The sequence below is a fragment of the Aythya fuligula genome, chromosome 14 (assembly GCF_009819795.1).
Source record: "Aythya fuligula isolate bAytFul2 chromosome 14, bAytFul2.pri, whole genome shotgun sequence".
In the NCBI taxonomy this organism is placed as follows: domain Eukaryota; kingdom Metazoa; phylum Chordata; class Aves; order Anseriformes; family Anatidae; genus Aythya; species Aythya fuligula.
In genome coordinates this window covers 12,838,443-12,863,894 of record NC_045572.1, presented here as the reverse complement: position 1 = coordinate 12,863,894, position 25,452 = coordinate 12,838,443, and the positions used below count along the sequence as shown (strand labels likewise).

The 25,452-nt window shown below is 59.3% G+C and overlaps 1 protein-coding gene across 5 annotated transcripts in view; it reads left to right on the top strand.

Annotated features, from left to right (window-relative positions):
- LARP1 (La ribonucleoprotein 1, translational regulator) overlaps positions 1 to 20,606 on the top strand; it is a 38,870-nt gene extending 18,264 nt beyond the window's left edge. For all 5 annotated transcript variants that reach the window (XM_032196770.1, XM_032196771.1, XM_032196773.1 and 2 more), the window contains exons 3-20: positions 8,594 to 8,655; positions 9,928 to 9,993; positions 10,905 to 11,076; positions 11,808 to 11,939; positions 12,101 to 12,244; positions 13,001 to 13,163; positions 13,398 to 13,542; positions 13,762 to 13,936; positions 14,450 to 14,619; positions 14,783 to 15,142; positions 16,139 to 16,262; positions 16,814 to 17,019; positions 17,118 to 17,224; positions 17,603 to 17,754; positions 18,029 to 18,173; positions 18,315 to 18,424; positions 18,888 to 19,015; positions 20,058 to 20,606. In XM_032196770.1, the coding sequence (XP_032052661.1) occupies positions 8,594 to 8,655; positions 9,928 to 9,993; positions 10,905 to 11,076; positions 11,808 to 11,939; positions 12,101 to 12,244; positions 13,001 to 13,163; positions 13,398 to 13,542; positions 13,762 to 13,936; positions 14,450 to 14,619; positions 14,783 to 15,142; positions 16,139 to 16,262; positions 16,814 to 17,019; positions 17,118 to 17,224; positions 17,603 to 17,754; positions 18,029 to 18,173; positions 18,315 to 18,424; positions 18,888 to 19,015; positions 20,058 to 20,279 (2,783 nt within the window). In that variant the 3' untranslated portion in view covers positions 20,280 to 20,606. The remainder of the gene's footprint in view (positions 1 to 8,593; positions 8,656 to 9,927; positions 9,994 to 10,904; positions 11,077 to 11,807; positions 11,940 to 12,100; positions 12,245 to 13,000; positions 13,164 to 13,397; positions 13,543 to 13,761; positions 13,937 to 14,449; positions 14,620 to 14,782; positions 15,143 to 16,138; positions 16,263 to 16,813; positions 17,020 to 17,117; positions 17,225 to 17,602; positions 17,755 to 18,028; positions 18,174 to 18,314; positions 18,425 to 18,887; positions 19,016 to 20,057) is intronic.
- Positions 20,607 to 25,452: the final 4,846 nt, after the last annotated feature.

Sequence of the window (25,452 nt, the reverse complement as noted above, 5' to 3'; positions counted from 1 at the left end):
CCAAATCTCAGTGTTTGCTGTTCCAACCACTCCAGGACAACTGCTTTCCCCTGCCCCCAGAGACGGGGCTGCGTTTCTGCCTGGTGGTGCCATTGTCATCCTGGTCCCCCAAGCTGAGCTGCTGCTGTTACACGGACTCGGGGAGGTAGATCTGCAGCTGGTTTGATGCAGGCTTCGAGCACAAGGTCTGGTGGCTGCTTTGTGAGTGCCCGGTGCCCAAGGGAGGCGGCTGGTCCCGCGGGGAGGGCTCTGCAGGAGCAGGGCTGGGCAGAGGAATCACAGCAAGGAAAGACTTAAGAGCGATGTTATTTGGATTACCTCAGTCTCCTTTCTAAAAACGCGGCCTCTGGATCTCCTCTTTGAGGTGACAGCTCCTCCAGAGGTGTGCTTTGTGTCAAGTTTGCACCTTTTCCTTGCGCGACCCCCTCGCCTCCCTGGGCTGCTGCCTGCGGTGGGAACCGGGCGGTCCCTGCTGCAAGGGGGCTGGCGGCAGCGCCCGGCTCTCGCTCCCTGTCTGATCCCTGTTAAATATTTACAGTGAGACGTACCAGATGCTTCTGAGGAAGGCTTTTTGTCAGCTTCCAAGTCCCCGGTCGCAGCTGCGGCGAGGCTGACGGCCATTAAAGGGCTTGCATCTGTGCGGGGCTGCGGCACGGTGACCTCGTGCTGCTCACGCCGCGGGCCCCGCCGCTTGTGCTGTCTCATCGGCTGCAGCGGGCTGCGGGTGGAGAACACCCCTCTGCGGATGACAAGAGATTAATGATGTCTGGTCCTCGGGCTTTTTTTTTCTTTGAAGCTCCTCCACTGCAGCGGGAGGGGGAGCGGGCGCTGCTCTCGCAGGACCGGCCTTTTGTTGCCGTGCACCTTTCTTCTGGGGCTGGCTCCGCATGGCAACAGCACATGCCTGACCCCCGCACGGCTGCTTCTGCCCCCTTTTTGTTCCAGGCACGGCCTTGTCTGCCTCCTTGGCTTCCACAGGAGGAGGAACAGGCTGATCCAAGCGAGGCAGAGCTCCCACTGCCAGCTCCGAGCATCGCCACCCTCCTGCCACCCAGGGCTGGACCCCGCAGCAGAGCCCCGCTTCTCGCTGCCAGCCCAGCAGCTGCAGCCTTTCTGCCCAGTACCCCCCCTTCCCCGTGCTGGTCACACACTGGTCAGCTTCCCGGCATACCTCCTGCTTTCAAGATAAGCTCCAGGACCTTGGGCTGGGCCCTGTTTGCTGCTCTTGCTGCTTATCAGCTCTCGGCCGCTGACAAGGTGACCTGCGGCACCAAGGACCGGGCGGGAGGGAAGGTCTCCCCAACCCGTGCCGTGCTTTGGGATGGCACCGCTGGGACCCACAGCACATCTGTGTGTGTCTGCGTGTGTCTGTGTGACCACGTGCACCCCGCATCACTCGTGTGCTGAGCACCCCGGTCCTGGTGCCAGGACCCGGCTGGATGCAGGGCTTGCAGCGCGCCGCGGAGGTCGGCTCCTCGGGAGGGGCGGCCTCGCTGGGTCATCGTTTTTCAAACTAAATATAGTTGCCTGCGCTTTCATAAGGCTGGGATTTTGGCGTCACGTGATTTGTCTTATCCCTCCTGGCCGGCAGTCAGTCAGAGTAGGGGATCTTGTGTCGGAATGGGTAATAATTAACTGTTAACTAGCTTTTCATTAGGGGCTGGCAGAACAGGCAGAGCGGTGCTGCGGAGGAGGGAAGCAGGAGCGGAGGAAACCCCTCTGGGTCTGTCCTGGAGGGTGGAGGCCGGTGCTGGTAGGACACCCCCCTTTAATTTGCAAATCAGCAGCCCCCAAAGGTGGGTGGGTTGGTTTTTCTTGCACCTTTTACGAGTAGTCGGAGTCCTGCCGTGTCCTGCGCGTCTGTCCTTGCCGTCCTGTACTTCCTGCTCGTCGCCCCTCCCTCTCCCCAGCCGCTGACTTTTTTTTTTTTCAGGTCACGATCTATCAGCTGGGCTCCGGGCTGCCCTGGAGGAGAGCCTGACCCCCAGCTCCTCCATGACTTGGCTCCTCTTTCTGCCTGCCCTCATTCTCCCCTGGGCCCCTGCGGCCTCGTCTCGGTCGCGCCGCGGCGTCCTCCCCTCCCCGCCCCGCCGCGGAGGTGCCCTTGCTGTGCCTCGGCTCCCCGAGCAGCAGCAGCTGAAGCCACTCGCCTCTTTTCTCAGGGCTCGGCCTCTGCAGCCCCAGCCTGCCCCTGACGGACATCCACAGGTTGCAGGACCCGTGTGGCATCTGCTGCGGGCGCCGCCGGCTTTCCCAGCCCTCTCCATTAACTGTTTAATCCGCCGGGGAGCATTCGCAGATGTCCTCGGAGGCATGGGGGTGGCTGGCGTCGCTCTCCCGCGGGATGACAGGGGAATTGCTGGCTCCGTGCTCTGCCGGCCAGGGACGTGCCTGTGCCAGGGAAGCCGGGTCAGGAGCTGGGGCTGGAGCTGTGTGGTAGCGTGGGCGCTGCTCCCCTCACCCAGGGACAGCGAGGGGGCTCCGGATTGCGCCCTGGTTGTGAGCTGGGCAGCCCTGGCTGAGTCCCCACCGCAGTTTGGAAGCCACCAGCTCCCAAACTCCACCAGTTCTTGCAGCAAAGACCATGGGAAAAGTCAGCTTTCTGTAGAAAACTTGGGAATTTCTTGTTGTCTCCTCCTGTGCGACCCAGGGATCGGTGCAGGGCGTGCGTGTTTGTCGTCGGTAGTGAAAGTTTCCTAGAAATCCTCTTGGGGGAAGGACGTCACTTGAAAAAGTGGTTGAAAGATGTCACTTGCCCTACAGATGGTTCATTTGCTACCTTTAATAGCAGTCAGCTGTGCCAGGAAAAATCCACGGTGTCCTCAGTGGTGCTGTTCCCGGTGGCGTTTTCCGTACCTGCTCCTTCCTGATGGCAGCTTGGCTGTGAGCTGCGGGGCTCCTGCCCTGAGCTGGAGGGCTGCGGGAGAGGTTTGGGCAGCACTGGTAAATCCACACCGGTCCTGGAAGCAAACTGGAGTCAGACGCTGCGGATATGTGTGTGCAGGAGCTTGTAGCTCAGTTACAGGCATCAGCCAAGGGATGCAAGATGTTGTGGAGCCGGGAACACAGCTCCGGTGCCGTGCTCCCAGCCCGGGGCTCTGGCTCCGTCCCGCTGCCTCCCATCACCCTGCCCTCAGCCTGCCCCTCTGCATCTCCCCGGGGCCAGCCCCCGTGCTCCGGGATCCTGCTTTAGGACACGCAGGTAGGAGCGTTGCTGTGCTCTCTGCAGCGCTGTCAGATGCCCTTTTTGAAGTTATTTTTAGCCGGTGATCTTTGCAGCCGTCGCAGAGCTTCCATTGCGGAGAAGTGTAGGCAGCTCCTCGCTTCCTTCCCTGTGACAGCAGGGCTTGCGAGGTGGAGCTGGCTGCCGAGGAGCTGCAGAAAATTGCTGGGAAGGCTTTGAGCCGTGGTGCCTGCAGCTTGTCTGGCTCCTGCTGAATGTGCTTCCCACGTGCTTTGCGGGATCCTGCTCCGCTCTGCAGTTTGATGTCTTTTGCTTGATCCTTGCCCGTTGCACAGCAGCTTTTTTTCCACGTGTGAGAAGCTTCTCAGTTGCAGGGCTGTTGAAATTATCCCTCCTAGCACCTGGCCCTGGCCATGAAGGTGTGCTGGGAGCTGTGTGACCGCTGCCCTGGGCAGCGTGGTGCTGGCTGCAGCCACTTCCCTGCAGTCCTGGAGCAGGAGATGCCAGCTGCCAACAGCTGGAACATTTCCTTGCGGCAGCATCTGGTTTAAAACTCCTGCCGAGCTCTGTTCTGGTGCTCCCTTGATTTTCCACGCTCATGCACAGCTACAGCTGAGGTTCGGTGCAGGCAGAGCAGCGCTGTGAACCTGGAGGAGGTGCCTTCTCTGTCCCAGTTTGCCCTGAACCGTGCGGGTTTCGTGCACCTGATGGTGTCCCCAACAAAATATGGGCACGCGAAGCCAGCTGCTGCTGTAAGTCCCGGAATTTCCCTTTGTGTGCAGAGCTTTGGGACAAGTGTCACAGCACTTGTAACGCTGGGAAGGGGAAGGCTGCTGTCAGCTTGCAGGGCACGTGTGCCCTGCAGGACTGATCCTATAAACCTCTCCAGAGGAGGCGTGGTGCTGGTGGGCACAAAGATCACCGGCTGTGGCCTCTGGCGCCTGGGCTCGGTCAGGCTCCTGCACCAAGCTGGGCTTGGCCCTGGCTGGATCCCTGCTGGATCCCTGCTTCTTGTGGGAACTGCTCTGCGGGTCTGCCCTGCACCTCGTGTCCCCGGAGGGACTCGTGCCCTGCTCCAAAAGGCTCTGAAGGTGTTGGCTGCCGCCAGAGCAAGCAGCTTACCCCCAGGCTGCTGTTCTGTGCCTGCACGATGAGTCTGCAGAAAAACGGAGGGATGGAGCAGTGAAGTAGCATCCTGCACAGCTTGGGAAGGAGGGAGGCTGCTCCGGGGAATCCGGGGCTTCCAGCTCGTCGCCTCCACCCCGGCAGGATCCGCAGCACGGAGCCGTGCCCCTGCCTCAGCCTCTGCAGCACAAAGTCCGAGCTCTTGGCTGAAAATCCACCCGCATCAGCAGTTTTCCCTAGATGCCAGCCCGCGGACTAGCAAGGCTCTGGGGCAGGCCTGCTCCCTTCGGGGGGACTTGAGTCCTGGTGACTTGGATCCAGGGGAAGGAAGGATGTGCTGTGTCAGGGCTGGGGCACGTGCAGAGCCCCAGGACTCCGCATTTCTGCAAGCATCAGCTGCCTTTGAGAGGCTGGAGCGGGGTGCCAGGAGCAGGCAGGACAGTCACTTGCTGGAGACGTGGATATTTCTGCTGCATAATGCCCCAGCCCTGCAGATCTGTTCCCCCTCTCCATCTGCCTTTTCTAAATATTCTTCACAAGGCGCAGTGGATGTAAGGGGTGGCTGGAAAGCAGGCTGGCTGCTGGAGGGGTTGATTTCCCCAGGTAAGGCGGCTCCTAGGCTGCGTGCAGTGGTCCTGCAGCACCTCCCTCGCAGGGGAGCACCCTCAGGTGCAGAGCTGCTGTGCTGGCTCCTGGTCCTTGTTCTGCTCCCAGCTGCCAGGGGTTTGCTCGCCTGGATGCTCCCTTCCTGCCTTGAGGCTTCCGAAAACAGCTGGGAGGATGATCCCATCCCCCCTCGGTGCCACAGACAGCAGCAGGCACAGCCTGGGGGGCTCAGTTTTGGCAGCCTGGCTGCTGAGGATGAGCAGGGAGGAGGCAGGAGGCTGCAGGCAGCGGTCGGGATCAAAACTTGGGACCTGCTTTCTATTTCTGGTTGCCCTCGCATCTGCTCTTTGACCTCAGGCTCCCTTCTCTGGTCTCTGTCTCCTTGCCAGGCTTGCACAGCTAAAACAGGGGCTCCCTCTGCAACCATCCTGCCCATCCCCTTGCAAAGGGGCACCCTGGTCTTTGTGTAGGTTTCCAGGCAGTGCTAATGCAACTGAACCTTACTGCAACCCAATAAACACAACAGGAGACGTGGGGTGTGCTGGGGCACAAACCTCCTGGGTCGATGTCCTGCAAGTATTCACAGCAGTCAAAACCTGCAGGCTCTGCACGCCCTGGGAAGGGGAAGGAGGATGGTTTGTCTCCTTCCAAGGCTCCCCTGGGTGCTCAGGCAGGTTTTCAGCAGAGCCATTGACTGCACGCAGTCCCCCTGCTCTGCTCAGCAAGGAGCTGGTGCCCTGAGCATCCATCTGAGATGGATGAGGTGCCCCCAGCTTGGCCTCCAGGGCTGTCTGTCAGTGCCTGCAGGGTGCCTGGGGGGGTGGTCGCTCTGCACCCTCACTGCCCCTGCTCTCCCCTGCTCCCTGGCACTGCTGCTGCCTTGGATGGGGTCAGTGTGGCCCCAAATACCTGCAGGGGTGTCCCGCCAGTCCTTTACGTGGTCCCAAGCACCAAAAGGGAAGTGTCCTTTTTTTTTCCTGATTTCTTTCATTTTAAGTTTTTGGCCTGGATGCCATACACCCCGTTGCTCCCCATTTGCCCAGCTGAGCAGTGACAGAGGGCAGCAGGATTTCCTCAGCATGGTTCAGCAGGGGCCCTCCCAGCCGTGTGCCACGCGCCGCGCCGCTGTCCTTGGGGGAAGGTTTGCTTCTCTTTTCCTAGCGTGAGTGCGTGGCTTAGCCTTGTCTGCCTGCCTGCCAGCACGGTCACACCCCCTCTGTCTCCTGCCTTTGTGTGAGCAGCTCTGATCCCATCCTGATCCCGTCAGAGATCTCGATGGGTCTCAGCTCCATCCTCGCTGGCCTGGCTGCGCTCCCTGGATCGATCCCTCCATAGGGCTGCAGTGCCCACGCTGCTGCAGTGCTGTGCTCGGCGTGTTTTGTCTTCCCCAGCGCTCTGCACACGCTAATGAGTCCTCCCAGCGCCTCTCAGCTAGATAAGGGCTCCCTGTGCCTATCTGGCTGATAAAAACGAGTTCTGCTGCTTGCCTTAAATCTGCTCCTCTCTCCCCCGCAAAGATGCTGAAGTCCGGGGCACCCACCCCTCTGCGCTGCCTCCCTCTGTCCTGGCACGGGGTGAGGGGGCTCTGGGGCCACAAAAGGGCATCTTGCCCCCAAAGATGCTCAAAAATATCCCTGCCTGCGAAGCTCTGGAGCTGAAACAACTGGAGAAGAGGGCAGGGGGCTGTCCCCATCGCCACGGGGCTGCAGTGGGGTGGGAGCAGGCGTCCAGCAGGAGGTTTGCAGTGGGCTGGGGAGTCCTGCTGCCCCCCAGCCCTGTACTGCGGACCCCCAAGGCTGCAGACTGACTTCAGTCATTATTTTATATTTTTTTTCAGTAGTGCCAGGTCCCTTGGCGCTCGTGTCAGAGCGGGCAGGTGCTCCCTACCTGCGGAAAGCCGGGCTGGCTGCGGGTTTGTGCCGTAGCGCTCGGCGCCTTTTGAAGCTATATTTAGTTGGTGACATCTGTGGGCGGCGAGTGGAAGATTTTTCGGGGCTGGTTTGGAAGCGCTCTTTCTTCCTACGCCGGTAGGGAAGTTTTAAAAGTCTCGTGGCAGGCTTTGCGCCGCGGAGCCGGGATTTTCATTGAGGTGCACGTGGAATAAGTGAGGCGCACGTGGGATCGCCGCTGCTGGGTGGCGGGGGCAGTGCCAGCGGGTTGTGCTGTTCCTGGGGGAAAGGGAAAGGATTTGGGGACCCAGCTGGGAGCTCAGGCCCTCCCTGGGGTGAAATCACCATGTGGGAGCCTTATGAAAGGGGGCTGGGGAGTGGGAGCATGGATGGCTCTGTACTTCGATGCCTGACTCGGCCTTAGTGACACTTCAAAGCCTCCAGCGCGGAGCAAGGCAGGGCCAGCGGGATGAATCACACGTTTTGAGGCAAGGAAGGGGACCGGTTTTGATCATCTAGGCAAAGTTGACCTGGCTTATGCAGCAGACCAAAGCCAGCTTTGAATGGAGCTGGGTAGGCTATCCGGGGTGGGTCCCGGGGTGTCCCCGGATAGCCCCAGCAATTCCTCGGGGCTCTTTTCCTCACCTTCCCCTCTATGCCCTGCTCTGGAGCGCTTTTGTTTCGAACAAAGCTGGCGGAGTTGGTGCTGCAGGGCTGCTGGCACTGTGCAGAAACGCTCCCTGCTGCCAGCGGGATGGCCCCGGGCTGAGCAGTGGCACCGCCAACAGCAGGTGCCTGGCACCTTGCTCAGGCTGCCCCTCGAAGCCCCTCAGCCCTGCTGCTGCTCAGAGACCTTCAGCCAAAAGCAGGAGGCAGGAGAGGAGTTTTTTTCCTGGTTTTGGGAAGGTGGTGCCTGAACAGGGGCTGGGAAAGGGCACAGAGGGGCTGGTGCTGAGCTCCCTCCCCCGTCCTGCCAGGGCCCAGGGGAGACACCGTGCCTGGAACAAAACTTGGGTGAAAAGCTGCGGAGGCCGAGCCTCACTCTGAGCCTCCTTCCAGCCTTTTTGGGACCGGTGCCGCCGCCTGACCTCGTGCCGTTCTGGCAGGGTCAGTTCCGACAGCAGTTTCCACGCCAGGCTTTTAGGCTACGAACCTCAAAGCACCCCAGAGGCGCTCGGCTACCTAATTGCTCCTGGCTGCGGCAGGGCTGAGGAGCTTCTCAGATCCGGCTCCTTCTCCAGCCGTTCCCTCTCGTGAACTCGCTGCCCCGTGCTGGGACGCACCGGAGATCAAAGCGGGGCACGAGGCGAGCGGCGTCCGCGTGCTGCGGGCTGGGCCACGTGGCTGCAGGCACGGGGAAGGCCGGTGGTGCCGGGGAGACGCCTCGCCTGGTCAAGGGCATGTTTGTTTGGCTGCACCCAGCAGCACATCGGGCTCTGCGTGGAGCAGCCTCAACTCCTCACCACCTCTCTTCCCTGCCTGGCAGGGCTGAGCTGAGCGTGGGGTGCCCAGGGCCTCACTCAAGGCCCCGTCTGCTCGGGGAATCGGCCACCTGGGTGAAGCAGGAGGGGCAGCTTAGGCTGACGGGCTCACCCCGAACCTCTGTAGCAAGATTGTGTGCTGGGCGCCTTCCCTTCATCCTGACGGGCCCTTCTGAAGCTCTCCTTGCTGTTCGCCTTTCTGTTCGGAGCCCTCCTGTGCTGAAGGGGGAGGTGGCTCGCTTTCCCCCTGCCTGCTTCCACAGCCCTCGGCTGGGTGTTAACACTTCTCTCTTCTCCTCCTTTTGCAGAGCAAACAACTCCTGCGAAAGTGGTGAGGGCTGCCAACCCCAGGCAGCGGAAGGGAAGCAAGGTAAGTGTGTGCCTGCTGCCTCCAGCTCCTGCTGCGGGTGTCGGTGCTGTGTGAGCACCTCGGGGGGCTGGCAAGGAGACCCCTTCCAGTTGTGGAGGGGTTAATATGCTCACCGGGCTGTTAGCAAGCAGGAGAACGTCCTCACTCTCCACCTCTTAAGCATTTTAGCATCTTGCACAACATGGACTGGTTCCTTCCCACCTGGGCTGGGGGAGAGCTGTTCGTGTCCCCTCTTGAAGGGAGCACTCAGCGCGTGGTGCTGGATGTGGGAAGGCTGTGTCTGCAGGCCTGCTTTCATCCCTCTCCAGTTTGTTCTTTACTGGTACACAGAGAGCTAGGGAAATTGAGCAACAAAGCAACTGCTCTGGAAGAAGCAGGGCGATCTGTTCCAGAGGCTCGACGTGTGGTGGAGGAACAGTTGCTCCTTGAGAGCACTGCGTGCAGCTGGGGCACAGCTAGGGAACCTGCCTCCCGGGGAGACAAGCGTGGCACCTGGATGGAGAGCCGTGGTCTTACGGGCAATTTGGTGACTCCAAATGAAATTAGAAATAATAGGCCCCTCAAGGGCGAGGAGGAGTTTCTGTGCCCAGATCATTGTGAATTCAGTGCCCAGCTGTGATTCATTGCATACCCCGGCAGCTGTTCTTAGGCCCTGTCCTTGTGCAGCTCTTTATCTCTATCCTGCTTCCAGCAGCATGTTTCTTCCGAAAACTGGGGGAGGTGGAAATGGTGATGGTGGCCTGGTCGTTCTGCTGCCAGATCCCTTTGCTTTGCTGTTGCCAACACGTGGTTGCAGCTGGGCGCTTAAATGAAGCTAAGCCTGGCTGTAACCTGCCACCAGGTGGAGACAGCTGCTTTGGTGGGATGCCAGGGCTTCAGGTGGATTAAGGATGCTGAAAGTTGCGTGCTTTCCCTGTCCGAGGGACAAGGACTACGATGAGTTACCTTGGGCAGCTTGGTGCCTTAAGCTCTTGCTGAGGCAAAAAGCTTGGTGGGAGCTGGAAGCTCACAGGGCTGGTGGCAGCCCCATAGCAATCCGTGATGGGCATAACCTTACCTGCAGCTATCGGGGATTAATTTGGGTGTTACGTGGGTGGGGAGAGAGGTTTGTGCAGTTTGGGTGTGATGCCCAAACCTCCAGGGGACAGCTGTTTGCGGGACACCGGTGGGTGATGGCAATGGCAGCGTGTCTGGGAGGGCTTCTGGCTGCTGATCCCAGGGAATGGCACCCGCAGGTTGTGTACTAACGAGACCTTTCTCTTTGGATGCAAGGTTGGTGACTTTGGTGATGCTACAAATTGGCCTACGCCTGGAGAAATAGCCCACAAGAGCGTGCAGGTGAGAACACACAACCCTCAGCTGGTGTCTGACCGAGCTCCAGTATTTCGCTCCCCTTGTAGTGTTGCCCAGGGAGGCTGCGTGCTTGGCAGGCGCCTCTGCACGCTGATCCTCCAACACAGCAGCACCAGGAACTTGCTCAGCTGAGCAGGATCAGGCCCTTACAGACCTCCCTGTCCCTCTGTGGCACTGGGAACTCTGCTGAGCCGGGCTGCTTGGGGTGCTTAGTGCCAGCGTGGAGGCATCCAGGAATAGCTGGGTGCAGGGGATTGCCTTTTAGGGCTGCCCGGCGCATCGGGCTCCTTCCCTGGGCGCTATTCTGGGAGCACGGAGCCCAGTCTAAAGCCCTGGGCTTGGCAGAGCAGGTAGGGCAGCTCCCAGACCCGCTCTCCTTGGGGCTGCTCAGTGCAAAAGGGGGCCTGGGCAGTAGCTGCGACTTGCAGTGGGGAAACTGGAAAGAGCTGTGAGAAAGGGATTGGGGCACAGGGAGAGGGGGAGCTTTCCTACTGCAGACACGGGTGGTGTTGAAACCTTTCTATTTTGGGATGCTGCTTCGCCAGCTCCTGGTCGTGTGTCAGGGCACGAGGGTCACTCACCCTCTTGCCCCTGTCACTGTCTGGTCCCTTCTAGGAACCACCTGTCTGGGAGCACCAGGCTTTCCTGGCAGCCCTTCTCTGTAACATCTGTGCCTGGGACTTGTGCCTCTGCTTGGGCACTTCCCAGCATCCGTGGGGCACCTTGCTCTGCTCAGACATGAGCCCTTCCCCAGGAACAGGATAGCTCTGGGGAGCATGAATCTGGGGTGCCCCTAGCCTAGGGGAAGGTCCTCCTGTTCCTGCTCTGACCAGGATTGCTGGGCTCTGCCTCCAGCTTCTCGCACCCCTCACATTTTTCCTGTATTGATATCTCAGCAGCCACACAAAGCTCCTTCCCTCCGGAAACTGCCTGTCAAGAAAGACATGAAAGAACAGGAGAAAGGAGATGGGAGCGATGGCAAAGAGAGCCTGAAAACCAAATCGGATGAGTCTGGGGAGGAGAAGAATGGTGACGACGACAACCAGAAGTCGGCCCAGAAGAAGAAAGGTAACACAGGACGATGCAGACTCCTGACACAGACCGGCCCTGGGCTTAGCCTGCCTCCCCCCTCTGCAGCCCAAAGCCAGCTGGAAGTGTCTGCTGCTTACCCTGTGGGCTCAGGGTTATGGTCTCAGTGCAGGGATAGCTGTGGTGGGAAGGTGTTTGCAGGTTTTAGCAGAGCCAAGTGCTGTTTCGGTGACTGGAGAGGCTCAGGCAGGTGCTGAGGGCTCGGATGGCTGCGTGGGGTGGCGGTGAGTACAGGTCTGGGGTGGTCTGGCCTGTTCAGCACCCTGTTGCAGGGGAGCAGGGCCCAGTAGGTACATCTGTGTCTATTTGGGGAGCAGGGCAGCAGTGTCTGCCTTCTCGTGTGTGTTCCACGGTGGCACAGAAAAGCCTCTGGCTTTGGGTTGCATCACCTGTGGTTGACACTTGGGCTTGGTTTAGCCTGAGCTTCCTCGAGTGGAAAGGAGGGGAGGAAGGACAAGTGCTACAAAGCCACAGCGGAGTCTTGTACCATGCTGCTCCAAGCCTGAGAGCCCCAGCTGGAGCCTTTCAGCATCCTCGTGGTGCCCCACGTACAGTTTTGGTGACAGCAAGGCCCTGAGGGATGTTGAAGGAAAGATTTGGTTCGAATGGCCCTGCTGCTCCCCACACTGTGCGTGTGGAGGAAAGGGTCTGTGGGGTAGAAGCGTCCGCTTTCTGAACCTGTGTCACACCCAAATTCTGTCCTTTTGCAGGCAACAAACACAAGTGGGTCCCTTTGCAGATAGACATGAAGTCAGAGGTGCCTCGGGACAAAACGGCCTCGCGGAACAACCGGCAGAACGAGCAGCACAGGCACCCCTCCAACAACCGCGGCGAGCTGAAAGGTGGGCGCTCGGGCTGGGACCCCACTCTCCTTCCCCGGCCACGGGGAGGGACCCAAACTTTTTTGTGCATCCAGAGAGCTCCGAGAGCAGCTGGCTTGATCCGGGGAGCTGCCTTCCCCCTGTAACACCCCTCCTGCCTCTCTGTTCCCCGTCTGCTGCAGGCTGGCACCCGGACAACAAGCACGAGCGCAGCTGGCAGGATCATGACGAGACCTCCAGCGTGAAGAGCGAGGGGGGAGCCGTGCGAGGAGCCTTCCGCGGCCGAGGCAGGGGCCGTGGCAGGGGCCGGGGCCGCGGCAGAGGAGGTACTTGCTGTTTGTGCTGCTTTGTGGCAGAGAGAGAGAGCAGGACACGTGCCGAAGCGTGCAGGGCTGTGCGTGTGAGCCGGGCTCTGAAGCAGGCTGGGAGGGCAGGGCGCTGCGGGGGGCAGAGCAGTGCTGAGGCAGGTCATCCCCGCTGGGCAGCGAGCTGCTGTTCCCTGGCCAAGGAGGGCTCTAGATGTGAGATCCCCCGCGAGGAGCTCCGTGCTGCTGCGGAGGCGGCATCCTGCTGAGCTGATTTTACTAACAGCGAATTATTCCTGTTAGTATTTTAATAAAGGCAAACGTCTTTCCATTACTCGGGCCAAGCTCCTCCACCTGTTTTCTGCCCTGTGCAGCGGTTAAAGCATGCTGGTGCTCTGCACGGGCTTTGTCACGTTGAGAGCCGAGCAGGAGGCGCTGCTTTTATGGGGAAGAGCGTCTGCAGCGGCGTTTGGTAGGGCTGTGCCTGTGCAAACCCTGACAGAGCTTCAGCGCAGAGCCTTGCTGTGTTATCTAGGCGAGCCAGGTGCCCTTGGATGAGAGGGTAAATGGCCTCCCTGCGTTATGGTGAGGCTTTGCGGGGATCCCTTCTGCAGCAAAGGCTGAGGGATGGGGCAGCAGTGCCCTGTTCTGTGCTGTCACGGGGACCCAGGGATGGTGCTGAGGGAGCTGTTGGTGCAGGAGCCTGGCCCCACGTAGCAGCTGGCAGGTCCTGGGCCCTGTGCTGACCGGGGGGCTTCCCTCGTTGCTGTTTTGCAGCGCACTTCGACTACCAGTATGGGTACCGGAAATTTGAGGGCTCGGACGGCTCCCGCACCCAGAAGTACGCAAGCAACATCACTTACTACTTCGACAACATCAGCAGCACCGAGCTCTACAGCGTGGACCAGGAACTGCTCAAGGACTACATCAAGCGCCAGATGTAAGCGCCGCCTCTCCTCGTGGGGACGTTGTTTGGGGGGGGGGGGGGGGTTGTTCGCTGCCCTCCCTCGAGGCTGTGGCTGATCCCTGGGGCAGGGTTGGGGCCGAGGGGTGTTTGCTCTCTGCCATGGGCTGTCTCTGTTCAGCCTCGAGCAGGTGTGGGAGGGATTGTCCCCATGGGGGTGGCCCGAGGAAGGTAGCTGGAGTGCCTCTCACTGATGTGTTGTCCGTGCAGAGAATATTACTTCAGTGTGGACAACCTGGAGCGAGATTTCTTCCTGCGCCGCAAGATGGACTCGGACGGCTTCCTGCCCATCACCCTGATTGCCAGCTTCCACCGGGTGCAGGCGCTCACCACTGACATCAGCCTCATCATCAAGGTGAGGGCAAGGACAGCTGAATTTCTGCCTTCTTTGGCTTCTTACTGTCCCTGTCAGAACTGTTTTCCAGCTGGGTCATGGGTGAGATCTGAGTGGCACCTTCCCTTGTCCTTCACCTGCTCCCTACTCCTCCCGGACCACCTAGGGAGGAAAGGCTGGGGCTGAGCCTCTGCGGGCCAAAGCAGGGCCTTGAGTTAACTCGGTGTCACTTCCTTGCAGGCCCTGAAGGACAGCAAGGTGGTGGAAATCGTGGACCAGAAGATCAGAAGAAAAGAGCAGCCAGAAAAATGGGCTCTGCCTGGCCCTCCCATGGCAGACTACACACAGACGGACTTCTCGCAGTTCATCAACTGTCCTGAGTTTGTGCCCCGGCAAAGCTTCCAGAAGGAGACAGGTGAGTGCAGGGGGAAGTGTGGGACCAGCATTGGTGACACGGCCGATGGGAGAGACTGAGCCATGAGTGTTCCCCGAGGCAGGGCTCTGCTGTTTGGTTTCAGGGTCTGGGCTTGAGAGGCCAAGCAGGGGATCTGCTTGGTGGTGTTGTAAGAGTTGGTTTTGGCAGGAGATCTGTTAGATCTGGTCTCACTGGCTCCAGGCTGTCACAGGAAGGTTTCCCTGGGAGCAACAAAGTCACCACCTGCTTTAGGGCTCTGCATTTCTGGGAAACCCACGCCCGCAGAGTTCTGTGGTCACCACCAGCATCACAGCCTTAACCAGAGTTTGTTTTTCTGCACTCTGGGGCAATGCGCTAGTAAGCAGGGCTGATCCTGCCTTGGCTGCTGGATGTTGACGTGTCCCACAAGCTGTGCTGTCAAAATAACCCCATCTAGGTCGGGTGCTTTAAGTATACAGCTCCCCAGGCTCTCTGCCTCCTCCTAAAACATCTCGTGGCTCTTCTCAACTCCAGAGTCTGCTCCTGGCTCCCCGCGTCCTGCCAGCCCGGTGCCCACCAAGACGGAGGAGGTCAGTAACCTGAAGACGATGCCCAAGGGCCTGTCCGCCAGCCTGCCCGACCTGGATTCAGAGACGTGGATCGAAGTGAAGAAGAGGCCTCGGCCCTCTCCCGCCAGGCCCAAGGTGTGTAGTGGCTGTTGGGGTGGGGGCTGCCAGTTGTCTGAGTGACTTTAGCTGCAGGCAAGCAGCAGTTTTCACACAGCATGACGTCTGTTGGTCATGGGAGCGATGTCCTGGTCTCTCCAGTCCCCACTCACTGCATCCCCATTGCCTCCCCCACCTACAGAAACCAGAGGAGTCGAAAACCCCGCAGCAGCAGAAGCAAAAGGACCAAGATGAACCCGAGGAGTTGGATTTCCTCTTCGACGAGGAGATGGAGCAGATGGACGGCCGCAAGAACACGTTCACCGACTGGTCAGACGAGGATTCGGATTATGAAATCGACGATCGGGATGTGAACAAGATCCTCATCGTGACGCAGACGCCTCCTTACCTGCGCCGGCATCCTGGCGGGGACCGGACTGGCAACCATACATCCAGGGCTAAAATGAGCTCAGAGCTGGCCAAGGTGATCAACGACGGGCTGTACTACTACGAGCAAGACCTGTGGACGGAGCAGTTTGAGCCAGAGTACTCGCAGATCAAGGTGAGGGCGGCTTATCCGGGGAATGGAGCTCGTGGCTCCTCGCAGGGAGCCTTGTGTGCAGCGCCTTGGCCTTGGTGGCAGCTCGGGGTGATAGAGCAGGTCCCAGCCTGAGCGTAGGGTAGAGCTCAGCTGGGATTAATCCTCTCGCAGAGCTCAGGATTCCTGGCTCCCAGTGTCATGCTCTGCTATGCGGAGGATAAATACAGCTCAGCAAAGTGCTGTAAGGCTGCAGCCAGTTAGACGAGGTGCTGGTAACGAGGTGACCTGGAAAATGTGCAGTCTGCCAGGGTCAGGGCTGTTGGAGACCAGCAGCTAGCGTGCAGGCAGTGCCAGCCTGCTGGAGGGAGCCGGCTGTCTGTAGTGCCCAGCGCTTGATGACACAGTCCCTTGAGACCTCGCTGACTGGGGATGTGTTCATTGACGACTGGGCCACGCTTGGCTCCTCGTCTTCCCCGGTTTTCTGCCAGTTTCCATAGACTTGGGCTTTTTATAGAAAGCCCATCTGCTTCTCTGAAATACTCGAGTCCCAGGTTGGTGGCACTCGCAGTCAGGGACTTGCCTAGCCTGCAGGGACCGTGGTTATTTGGCCACGAGGTGGAATGGCCTGTGGGAGCTTCCAGCTGGGCTCCGTGTCCCCGTGTTGGTCCCTGGCACACTGCTGAAGCCGTGCTGCTCCTGGGGGTGGCTGACGCTGCGGGTACAAGGGGAGCAAGTGACAACGGCTGCTGTGAGGGTGCTTCAGAGAAATGAGAGCCTGGGCCTAATGGGAGAAGCAAGCAGCTCGGATATGGTCCGTGCAGGGCCCTGTTGTGTGTCCACTGTTTCCTCTTAACCTCTGAGCAACGTGGCACCCTCCTGGGCACCCGGGCCCCGTTGCTGCGTTTTGTGCTCAGCGTTGCGGCTGTTGCACAAGCAGAGCGGTGGTCACGAAGAGCTGTTGAGATGAGGGGAGAAGAGGGCAGTTGGTTGCTTCATCGTCTTCCTCTTCCAATGCAGCAAGAGGTGGAGAACTTCAAGAAGGTGAACATGATCAGCAGGGAGCAGTTCGACACCCTGACCCCAGAGCCCCCCGTGGATCCAAACCAGGAGGTCCCTCCTGGCCCCCCCAGGTTCCAGCAAGGTAAGAGACAGCGGGACAAGAACAAGTAGGGCTGAATTTGTCTCCTCCTTCCTTCAACAGCAGCTGGGGGGAGGAAGGAAGCAAGCAGGGCCACAGGGTACTTCTGGGCAAGGGAACCATCCTTCCCAGAGCAGTCCCAGCTGAACATTTTGGAGTTCCAAAAGCAGGAGCGTCCCCACTGCGTGAGGAAACGTGGGCACACCTCCATGTAACACCAGGGATGTGACTTCCCTCTTGGACCCTCCCATCGCACTTCCCTCGCTGGGTTACCCGATCTGCTGGGCCTTGCTTGACCCTGCATGGGGCCCGGTGCCCAGGCGGAGCTGCTGGCCTGCCCTTCTCCTAGAAAATACCTTGGATGGGCCCTGAAAGCTCAGGTTTTGGGCTGTCTGGCCAGGCTGGTCACAGACTGGGTGTCAAGTTGCTTGTTGCAGGAGGGTTGGGATGTGCCCGTGAGTTCCTGTCCCCCCCCAAAACTCCCGTTCCTTTGCTGTGGTGGTGCTCTTGTGCTCAGAGCTCCGTCTGACACGGCGGGGGGTTTATCCCTGCAGTACCCACAGACGCGCTGGCTAACAAGTTGTTTGGAGTCCCCGAACCTTCCACCATCGCCCGGTCTTTGCCTACGACCGTACCAGAATCACCCAACTACCGCAACGCCAGGACCCCCCGGACCCCTCGCACGCCGCAGCTGAAGGACCCGACCCAGACCCCCCGGTTCTACCCGGTGGTGAAGGAGGGCAGGACAATAGATGCCAAGGTGGGGCCAGGGCTGGGAGGCTGGGGCTGGGAGGCTGGGGCTCTCAGGTGGGGCCTGGAGAGGCAGGGGACGCGTTCCTGATGCCCTTCGTCTTGCAGACCCCACGGAAGAGGAAGACGAGGCACAGCTCAAACCCCCCGATGGAGTGCCACGTGGGCTGGGTGATGGACTCGCGGGAGCATAGGCCCCGAACCGCCTCTATCAGGTACTGGAGATAGGTTCCTCCACGACCCCATGGCTCCTGAAACAAGAAAGGGAGGGAGCAGGGGAAGGAAGGGAAAGGGCAGCGTTTGGTCTAGCAGGGGAGATCTGTTAGGCTCTAGACGGGGTTGGACCTGTTGTGTTCTTCCTGGAGGGAGCTGAGGGAAGTCTGAGGCTTTGCAATAACAGTAAGAAACTCGTTTGGGAACACTGGTTCCAGTCCTAATAGGATCCCCATTAGCTTAGGTCCCAAACCCAGAGCAGAAGCAGTCACAGGGAGCTGGTGGGAACAACAAAGGAGTGCAGCGGGGGTGGAGCAGGATCCTGCTGTGCTGCTGGCTGGGTGCAAGGAAAGGGCTTGACCGGGGTCTTTTATGCACAGCTCCAGCCCCTCAGAGGGCACCCCAGCTGTCGGAAGCTACGGCTGCACCCCGCAGTCCCTGCCCAAGTTCCAACACCCTTCCCACGAGCTGCTCAAGGAGAACGGCTTCACGCAACACGTCTACCACAAGTACCGTCGGCGCTGCCTTAACGGTAGGTGTGGGATGCCGGCACCACTGGGTTTGGGGCCAGGTGCCTTTGATTTGCTGCGCTGGGGCGCAGGGTTTGGCAGCAGAGTTTGCACACAGAGGTAAATGGGGTCCTACAGGACAGCCCTGCTGGTAGCTCGTGTTTCCTCATTGCCTAGAAAAGCGAGCTGTGGCTCGGGGTGTCCAACAACAGGGGCTGGGTGTAGTCCCAGAGCCCTCCAGTGTGCGAGCCCCCGTGCACTGATCTGTTTTCTCATGAGTCCCTCTCCCCGAAACAGAGCGGAAACGACTGGGCATTGGTCAGTCCCAGGAGATGAACACACTCTTCCGATTCTGGTCCTTCTTCCTACGAGATCACTTCAACAAGAAAATGTACGAGGAGTTCAAGCAGCTGGCTGTGGAGGATGGAAAGGAGGGATACAGGTAGGAGAGGAGGGACAGAGTGGCCTTTCTTGGGAGGGGAGTGAGGGAAAAGAGGTGTGGTTTTGTTTTTTTGTGATACACAGCAGGACCCAGGTGTTCTGTGCACCCGTGTCTGAGCACCGCATGTTCTCCCATTCCCAGGTACGGTCTGGAGTGCCTTTTCAGATACTACAGCTATGGGCTGGAGAAGAAATTCCGGCCAGACATATTTAAGGACTTTCAAGAAGAGACCATCAAGGATTACGAAGCTGGTAAGTGCCTCCTTTGGCTTCTGCTGTGCCTAGCAGTGACGTAGCCCGGATGTGTGGCTGCCCCGTGCCTCCTTTCCTGCCTTTATGGCAGCCACGGAGTGCTGGGTGATGTGTGAAGTGACGGGCTGTCCCTCAGCATTGCTGGTGGTGAGAAATGCTCCTGTGCAGAGCTCTGAGAAGGAATGGGGGGTGTTCAGTGGCCTGAAGGCTCTTGGGGGTATGTATGGAGGTAGATAATGGAAAGCTGTGGCTTTTGCACAGCTCATCACGATCACCTACCCAGTCCCAGAGCCTGGGGACACCCCCGTCGAGAGGGCTCCCAGTGCCTGTGTAGGTTGCTTTGCTCCAGGTTCTCTGCATTGCCTTGGTTGTGCCAGCCAGTGGGACAGGAGGGCCTGTGGGGCGAGCAGTAAGCCTCAAGGAGAGAGCTCTGACTCCTGGTTTGATTTTCTCCCCCCTTCAGGTCAGCTCTACGGGCTGGAAAAGTTCTGGGCCTTCCTAAAATATTCCAAAGCCAAAAACCTGGACATCAACAGCAAACTGCAAGAATACCTCAGCAAGTTCAAGCGCCTCGAGGACTTCCGAGTGGACGTGAGTAGAAGCAATGCCCGCACCACTCTGAAAGCCCCCATGAACACCCTGCAGCCCCTGCGAGGACAGAGGGCTTCAGGGGCCCGGTCCCCAGCAGTGCTGGCCAGGGGGTGGGTGACACCTAGTGTCGTGCCCCATCACTGCAGCTGGGCCAGGAACCAGCAGCCTCAGCTGAATCCTGTCATTCCTCAGCAGCTTCATTGCTGAGACAGCGATGTTCAGCCCTGCTTAGCCCTTGGGATTTCTTTTTTTCAAGCAGCCCTGCGTGGTTTCCTTTCCCCAGGGCCTTTCCATGTGCCGTGGCGGGGCAGTGAGTGAGGCTGGGCATGGCAGGGTTGTGCTGACGTTTCTGATCAGGTGCTGAGGCTCGCACAGCATCCATGGAGCACAGGGACATGAGCAGACAAGGGTGAAGGTTAGGAGAGGTGACAGATGGGGGCAGAAAACCATTCGGTGGGGGAAGGAGGATGCCTGTTGGTTGGGATGGAGCAGCAGAGCAGCACGTGCTGCCCGTGCTGACACGCTGGGTCTCTTCCTGCTGCTCCTTGGGTCTTTCGGATGCTGCCTGAGCCATCGGTCACTGCTGCCTCGCTGTCTCTAAAGCAAAGCAGTTGAATATTCAAGGTCTGAATATTGCCCATCCACTTCAGGGCAGCTCTCTGGGGAAAGGATGAGTGCATCTTCCCTGATGAGCTGGAGAGAGAGGAAGAAAGCGAGCCTTAATGGCTTGAGTGAAGCCAGCCTCGTGCAGACTTCGGCTCCCAGACTTCTGGATCGTGCCCCTTTTGTGGAGGAGGGAGGTGCCTAAGAGCAAGGTGCCCCCCTTGTGCTTTCTTGGAAGGCTGGCTGCCAGCAAATGTGGCAGTGGGAGATGTGGAGAGGAGGGGCAGCTGTCCCAGTCCTGTGTGCGTGGGGTGGGCACGCGTGATCCCTGTGGGCCAGAGAGGCTGCAGACAGGCTTCCAGCAGGGCTGCCTTCTAATCCGGGGGGAGGAAATGCGTTCGGAGGCGGCTGTGCTGATACCGGGGTGCTTCCATTCCAGCCACCCATGGGAGAGGAAGGTGGACACAAGAGATACCCGACGACATCGGGGGGAGACGGCAGGAAGCGCTACCCATCCCAGTCTTCCAGCAAAACGGTCAGCCAGTGCCCAGCCAGCCAAGCCCACGCCTCGCCCAGCCAGCCTGCACAAGAGGATGCCAAAAACCTGAGCCAGCAAGTCCCTGCCCCTGCAGCCGCAGAATTGCAGACAGTGGGGAAGTAGAGGGGCTGCAGCTTCGGCTTCCCTCGGGGAGACGGGGTGGGGTGGTGGGGGACTGGCTCGGAGAAGGGGAGCCCCGAGGGGTGGGACAGGAAGGGAGTTGGAATGTGGGTGCCCAGGAATAGGCTGCTGGGGAGAAATTTCAACGCACACGATTTTTTTTTCTCTTGTGGCTGGAAAGCAAAGACGATCCGCATCTAAAACACCGTTTTGCTATTACAAACCTGACCAGAGCCAGACCTACCCCCACCAGGCCCACCCTCTGCTTTTCTTTACCGCCCCCCTTCCCTCTCGTGCACACACTCATGTCTTAGTGTCTTTAAAAAAAAACAAAAACAAATGTTCTGGCTGGGTTGGAAAGGGGAGATTTTTTTATTATTATATATATATATCAAGTTTTAAATTATTGCTAGAAGTTTGTCCAGATTTACCAAAACAAGTCTGCTCTCTGCGGCCCCGACGACTCCCCTCTGTGTCCCCCCCCTCGGACCGCTGGCAGCCCGATCAGGAAGCTCGGAGGAGCGAGGTTCCCCGCCGGGGACCGAAGCCGCAGCGCGTCGTGGTGCTGCGGAGCCTCTGATCTCCGTGACCCCGCCGTCGGCTCCCCTTCCACGCACGGCGCTGCCTCGGGACCGACCACCGCAGAAGGAACGCGTCCTCTTCGTCCTCCCCGTCCCTCCTCCTCCTCCCTGGTGTCTTCGTCTCCATCCTTCCCCGGGGTCTGGCTCTCCCTCCGCCCGCCTCTCCCTTCCATCACGGACGTTTTGAAGCAACCAAAGGACCTTTGCCAAGGATGGGTTTGTTCTGACTCCTTCCTGCGAGGATGGCTTGGGGGGGGCCAGCAGGCGCCTGGACTCGAGCCTGCATGGACAGTGCGCCTCCCCGGGGCTGCTCATCGCACGCAAAGACAGGACTTTGCCGAAGGAGGCTTTCTCTTCCTTTTCCCTTGGAAAAATGAAACAACCAAGAAAAAAAAAAAACAAACACATAACCCCCCCCTAAAACAACAAAAAAAAAACTTTGAAAAGACACATCTCCCTTTGCTTTCTTCCTTGGAAATATTAATTGAAGAAAAAAAAAAACAACAAAACAAACAAAAAAAAACACAAAAAAAAATACAAAAAAGAAAAAAGAAAACAACAACAAAAAAACAAAAAAAAAAGTTGCCTTACGGTGGAGCTGGAACAGGGAGGCTCGCTGGCTTCCTGCACCCCAGGGTGCGCTGGGTGCTCTCCCCGCCCGCCCAGAGACTCCTCACGGCCCCGCTGCCGAGCTTCCCCGCGGCCTCTCCTCCGCCCCGCACTCGCTCGGACCTCGCTCAGCTGCACCCTGCTGTGGAGAACCCCCTCCGCTGGCCCTGCTCCTGCAGGGGAAGGTGCTGAGGGCTGTCAAACCCAAGACTTGTGCTCGGGCCGTAGCTGAAGCCGCTCCGTTGTGTATATACCGTTGTAGCATCCTCCCCGCCACGGTGACTGCGTTCGGGGCCTCGCTCAGCCTCCTGCGGGCAGCCTCGGGGGGCGAGCAGGGACATCCAGCGGGCACCCTGGGGACTCCTTGCCCTGTCTGTAGCCTGATAAATGGCGCGGCTCCTGTGGCTGGGGCGCTGCTAGTGGGACTCGCTGCGGGGACCTCTTGCCTGGGGTTCATCACACATCTTGTCTCAGCGGGAGGCTGTGCTGAGCCCTCTGAGGGCTGTGACAACGCCCTGCTGCTGCCCCTTGCTCGGCTGAGGCGAGGGGGTGCTCACAGAGCTGCTGCGCCGTGTCCTGGGCTCCTCCGTGCGGCACCAGGGGGGATTCGGCCGGCAAATCCCTCCCGAGCTGTGCTCCCCCGAAAGCGCGTGGCTGAGGGGGCGAGTTCCAGGGTGAAATCTGTGCCCAGGGTCCAGAAGCAGCGCTGGGAGGTTGTGTGCCTGCTGCGAGGGTGGAAGCCCCTCTTCAGCGAGCTGTGCTGGCCTCGCTGCTGCTGCTGTGCTGTCTCCTGGGTTGGGATGTGTGCTTTGCAGCTGGCTCGGTTGTGGCTCTGGTGTGCTGGCCTCATGTACCACGAGCGTGCTCCTGTGCGTGGTGGCTACTGGAAGATGCAGCTCGTCGCGTTACCCTCGGCAAAATCCAAAGCTGGTAACGAACAGCATCTTCCTCGAGTATCCGCTCGATACGGTGCTGCAGCTGGTAGCTGGAGGAAGGAGTCATCCCTCCAGGGCTGCCTCCGTACGGCTGCGGGGCTGGTGGACAAGAGCAGCCGGGAGCAGAACTTGGGGTGCTGAGCGTGGGCACGTTGGCCAGAGCGGCCAGCGGGGAGCCGGAGGTCAGGGGTGGCTGCGGATGCTGGCTGGGCCCTGTTATCACCTTCCCGAACTGCCTCTGCACCGAGCAGGTGGGAAGGGAGAGGAGCGGGGCTGGGCCGCGTGGAGCAGCTTCGTGACCTGCTGCTAGTAACTGAAAGCACAGCTTGGGTTTGAGCGAGGCTGGGTAGCTGCTACTTCGCCATTTCCTCCTAGTGTGATCCCGTTCTGGTCCGTCTGCCCCTACCACGCCATCCCGCGGCTCGGTACCGCTCGGAGGCCCCGTTCAGGGCACGAAGGTGCCCAAGCCATCGGCGTGCTCCGAATCCGCAGCAGCGCTCCGGGGGCTCGGAGCGGTACCCGGCCCGGGCTGGCGAGTAATGTCTGTACAGCGCTGCGGCCTTGACTGTTACCTCCAAATTTCTCTTCTCTTGTGAGCCGGAGTCAGATCTCTCACGTTACGGACCTGGCAGGGTTCGGCCCTGATTTGGGAAGGAGGCACCTCGGAGGCTGAAGCCGGGGGTTGGCCGAGGGCGTTGGAGATGTTTTGCTGGTTGTTGGCAAGTGGAAGCGGGTTCGAATGTGCCACAGGTGGTCCTTGCTGCTGTGTTCCCTGTATTCCTCTCGTTGGTGCGCGTTCTCTTTGGAAGCCAGTGGTCTGCTTTTGAGCAGCAAACGAAATAGGAAAGGAGGAGAAGCGAGCTCCCGCTGCGGAGCTGTTCCTTGTGGAGCAGGCTGGGGAATTGCCGGGGTGGTAGAGAAGGCTAAGGAACGTCCCAGAGAATTTCCCAAATCCTGAATTGATTTTAAATTATTCTTCCTTTAATTTCGAAGGCCGAGACTGTGTAGTCTAGGCACAGAAGACCTTTCCCCCCCCCTCATAGTCAGTGGTTTGTTGCATCAATGTGGCTGAGGGCCCTGGGGAGTGCCTGTCAGCGCTGCCGGCTGGGTTTGTGTGCCAGTGGCCTGGGTGAGCGGCCACGTGCTGCCATGCGCCTCGCTCGGCCCTCTGTGGGACAGCAGCGGCTGCAGGGAGCCACGGGGAGGTGGAAAGAAGGGAAAGAAGCAGCCCCAGGCGGCTGTAGCTGGCTCCCGGGGCAGTAGGGCCTGCAGGCCGCCACCGAGCAGGGCTGCGGTGCCTGCCGGGCCCAGCCCCACACAGGGCTGGCTCTGTGAGCCCCATGGCACGTGGACACCTCATGGGGCCAGGACTGCTGTGGTGTGGTCAGGGCCGGGCTGTGGGGCTGCAGAGGTGTTTGGCCTCCCTCACAAAACGTGCTGGTGCCACACATCGGGCAGCACACGCCGCTTGCTGCACTGCGCCCCCAGGGAAGGCGGGCAGCTGTCCGGAGAGGGGTTTGCTTTCGAGGAAGCTTTGCCCTCCAGCTGAGGAAGGAGTTTGGCCTTGCTTTTAGCTTGGATGCTTCGCCACAATCATATTTCATGATTATTATTATTATTTTTTTTTAATTTTAATGGCCTGGGTGATCAGGCATGCTTATTGCCGGGACTGCAACGCCGCTTGTGGTGGCAGCACCAGGCTGGTGCCCAGCTCCCAGCACGGCCGGAGGGAGCCCTGGCTGCTGGTGCAAAGTTTGGGGCAGCCAGGGGAGCGTGTCCTGTCTCCCCCTGGCTGCTGTGTGAGCCCTCTCCTCACTGAGGTCCTGTACATCCACCCCCCTTCGGGGCCCAGGCACCTGGGACAGGTCCAGACCTCTGGCACGGGTCAGTGGAGGAGGTGGGCGGTGTGTTTCAGAGGAGGCTTCGTTGCTTAGCCACGCTCATTTGAAAAAGGAAAAAAAAATAATAATAATGCTGCTGATGCTCCATTTGCTTGTCTGTCCTGCTCCCTGCTGTGTCCCTCGGACCCCTCCCCGTCGGCAGCCTTGCCCTGCAGCCCCTGGGTTCCCTCGAGTTTTGGCAACTGCTCGTTTGGCTTCGGCCAGGTCGCCCGGGGTGAGGCGTTAACCCCGGTGTCCTGCCACGTGTCTGCGCGCTCAGCATCATGGTGCGGAGGGGGCCTTTTAGCTGTTAATGCCTTTCCAGTTATTTTAACAAAAGGAAAAAAAAAAAAAAAAAAAGGAAAAAAAAAAGGAAAACTGTAAATGTAGCAAGCTGTGTTTGCAATGCTTCTTTTCTCCTGTCTCTCCTCTGAGACTGGTTATGTCACTTTGTCACTGTTTTGAAATGGATGCTAGGCTCTTCTTCAGAGAGGGTTGCTACACTTGATGTTAAATGCCTCACTGACTTACTTTTTTTTTTTTCCTCTAAATGAAAATTCTCATCTCAGTGGCGTGGAGTGGGTGGATGGATGGAGGGCAGTGTTTCAATGAGTAGTTTACAGTTTCACTTTCTGCAGACACTTGAACATAGGACCGATGTATCTGTGACAAGCACATCCCCTCGGTGGGAAGCTCCAGAAGAGCGTGGACTGGCCCGGGTGTCAGCCACCCCCTTGCAGTGTTTGGGCTAACCCCAAAGTCCCCCTGCTGTCCCTCTGGCTCCCTCTCCTGTCCCCATCTCCACCACATCAGCCCCACACGTGGGCTGGCAGGGACGGTGACACCCATGCCGGGATGGGGTTTGGCAGCCCTTGGTCCCCCCCGAGCTTCATGTGCCTGCAGGGACGGCAGCCACCCCGCTCCCCCTTCCTCTCCCAGCCTGGCCCGCTCCCGTTGGGGTTGGAAATCCTCAGATCTGTGACTCGGAAGCAAGCGCTGGTGGCGGTGTGCTCCGAGCTGCTCGGGTGGTGTGGGTTAGAGCTCGGCCTTCGGTAGCTCAGCTGGAGCAACAGGGGTGATGGTTCGATGTGCTGGCCCTTCTCAAACTGTGTGTGTCCCAACCTCAGCCTTCTGTTCCCAAAACTAGAAAGTGTGTGCAACCTTCTTCAGC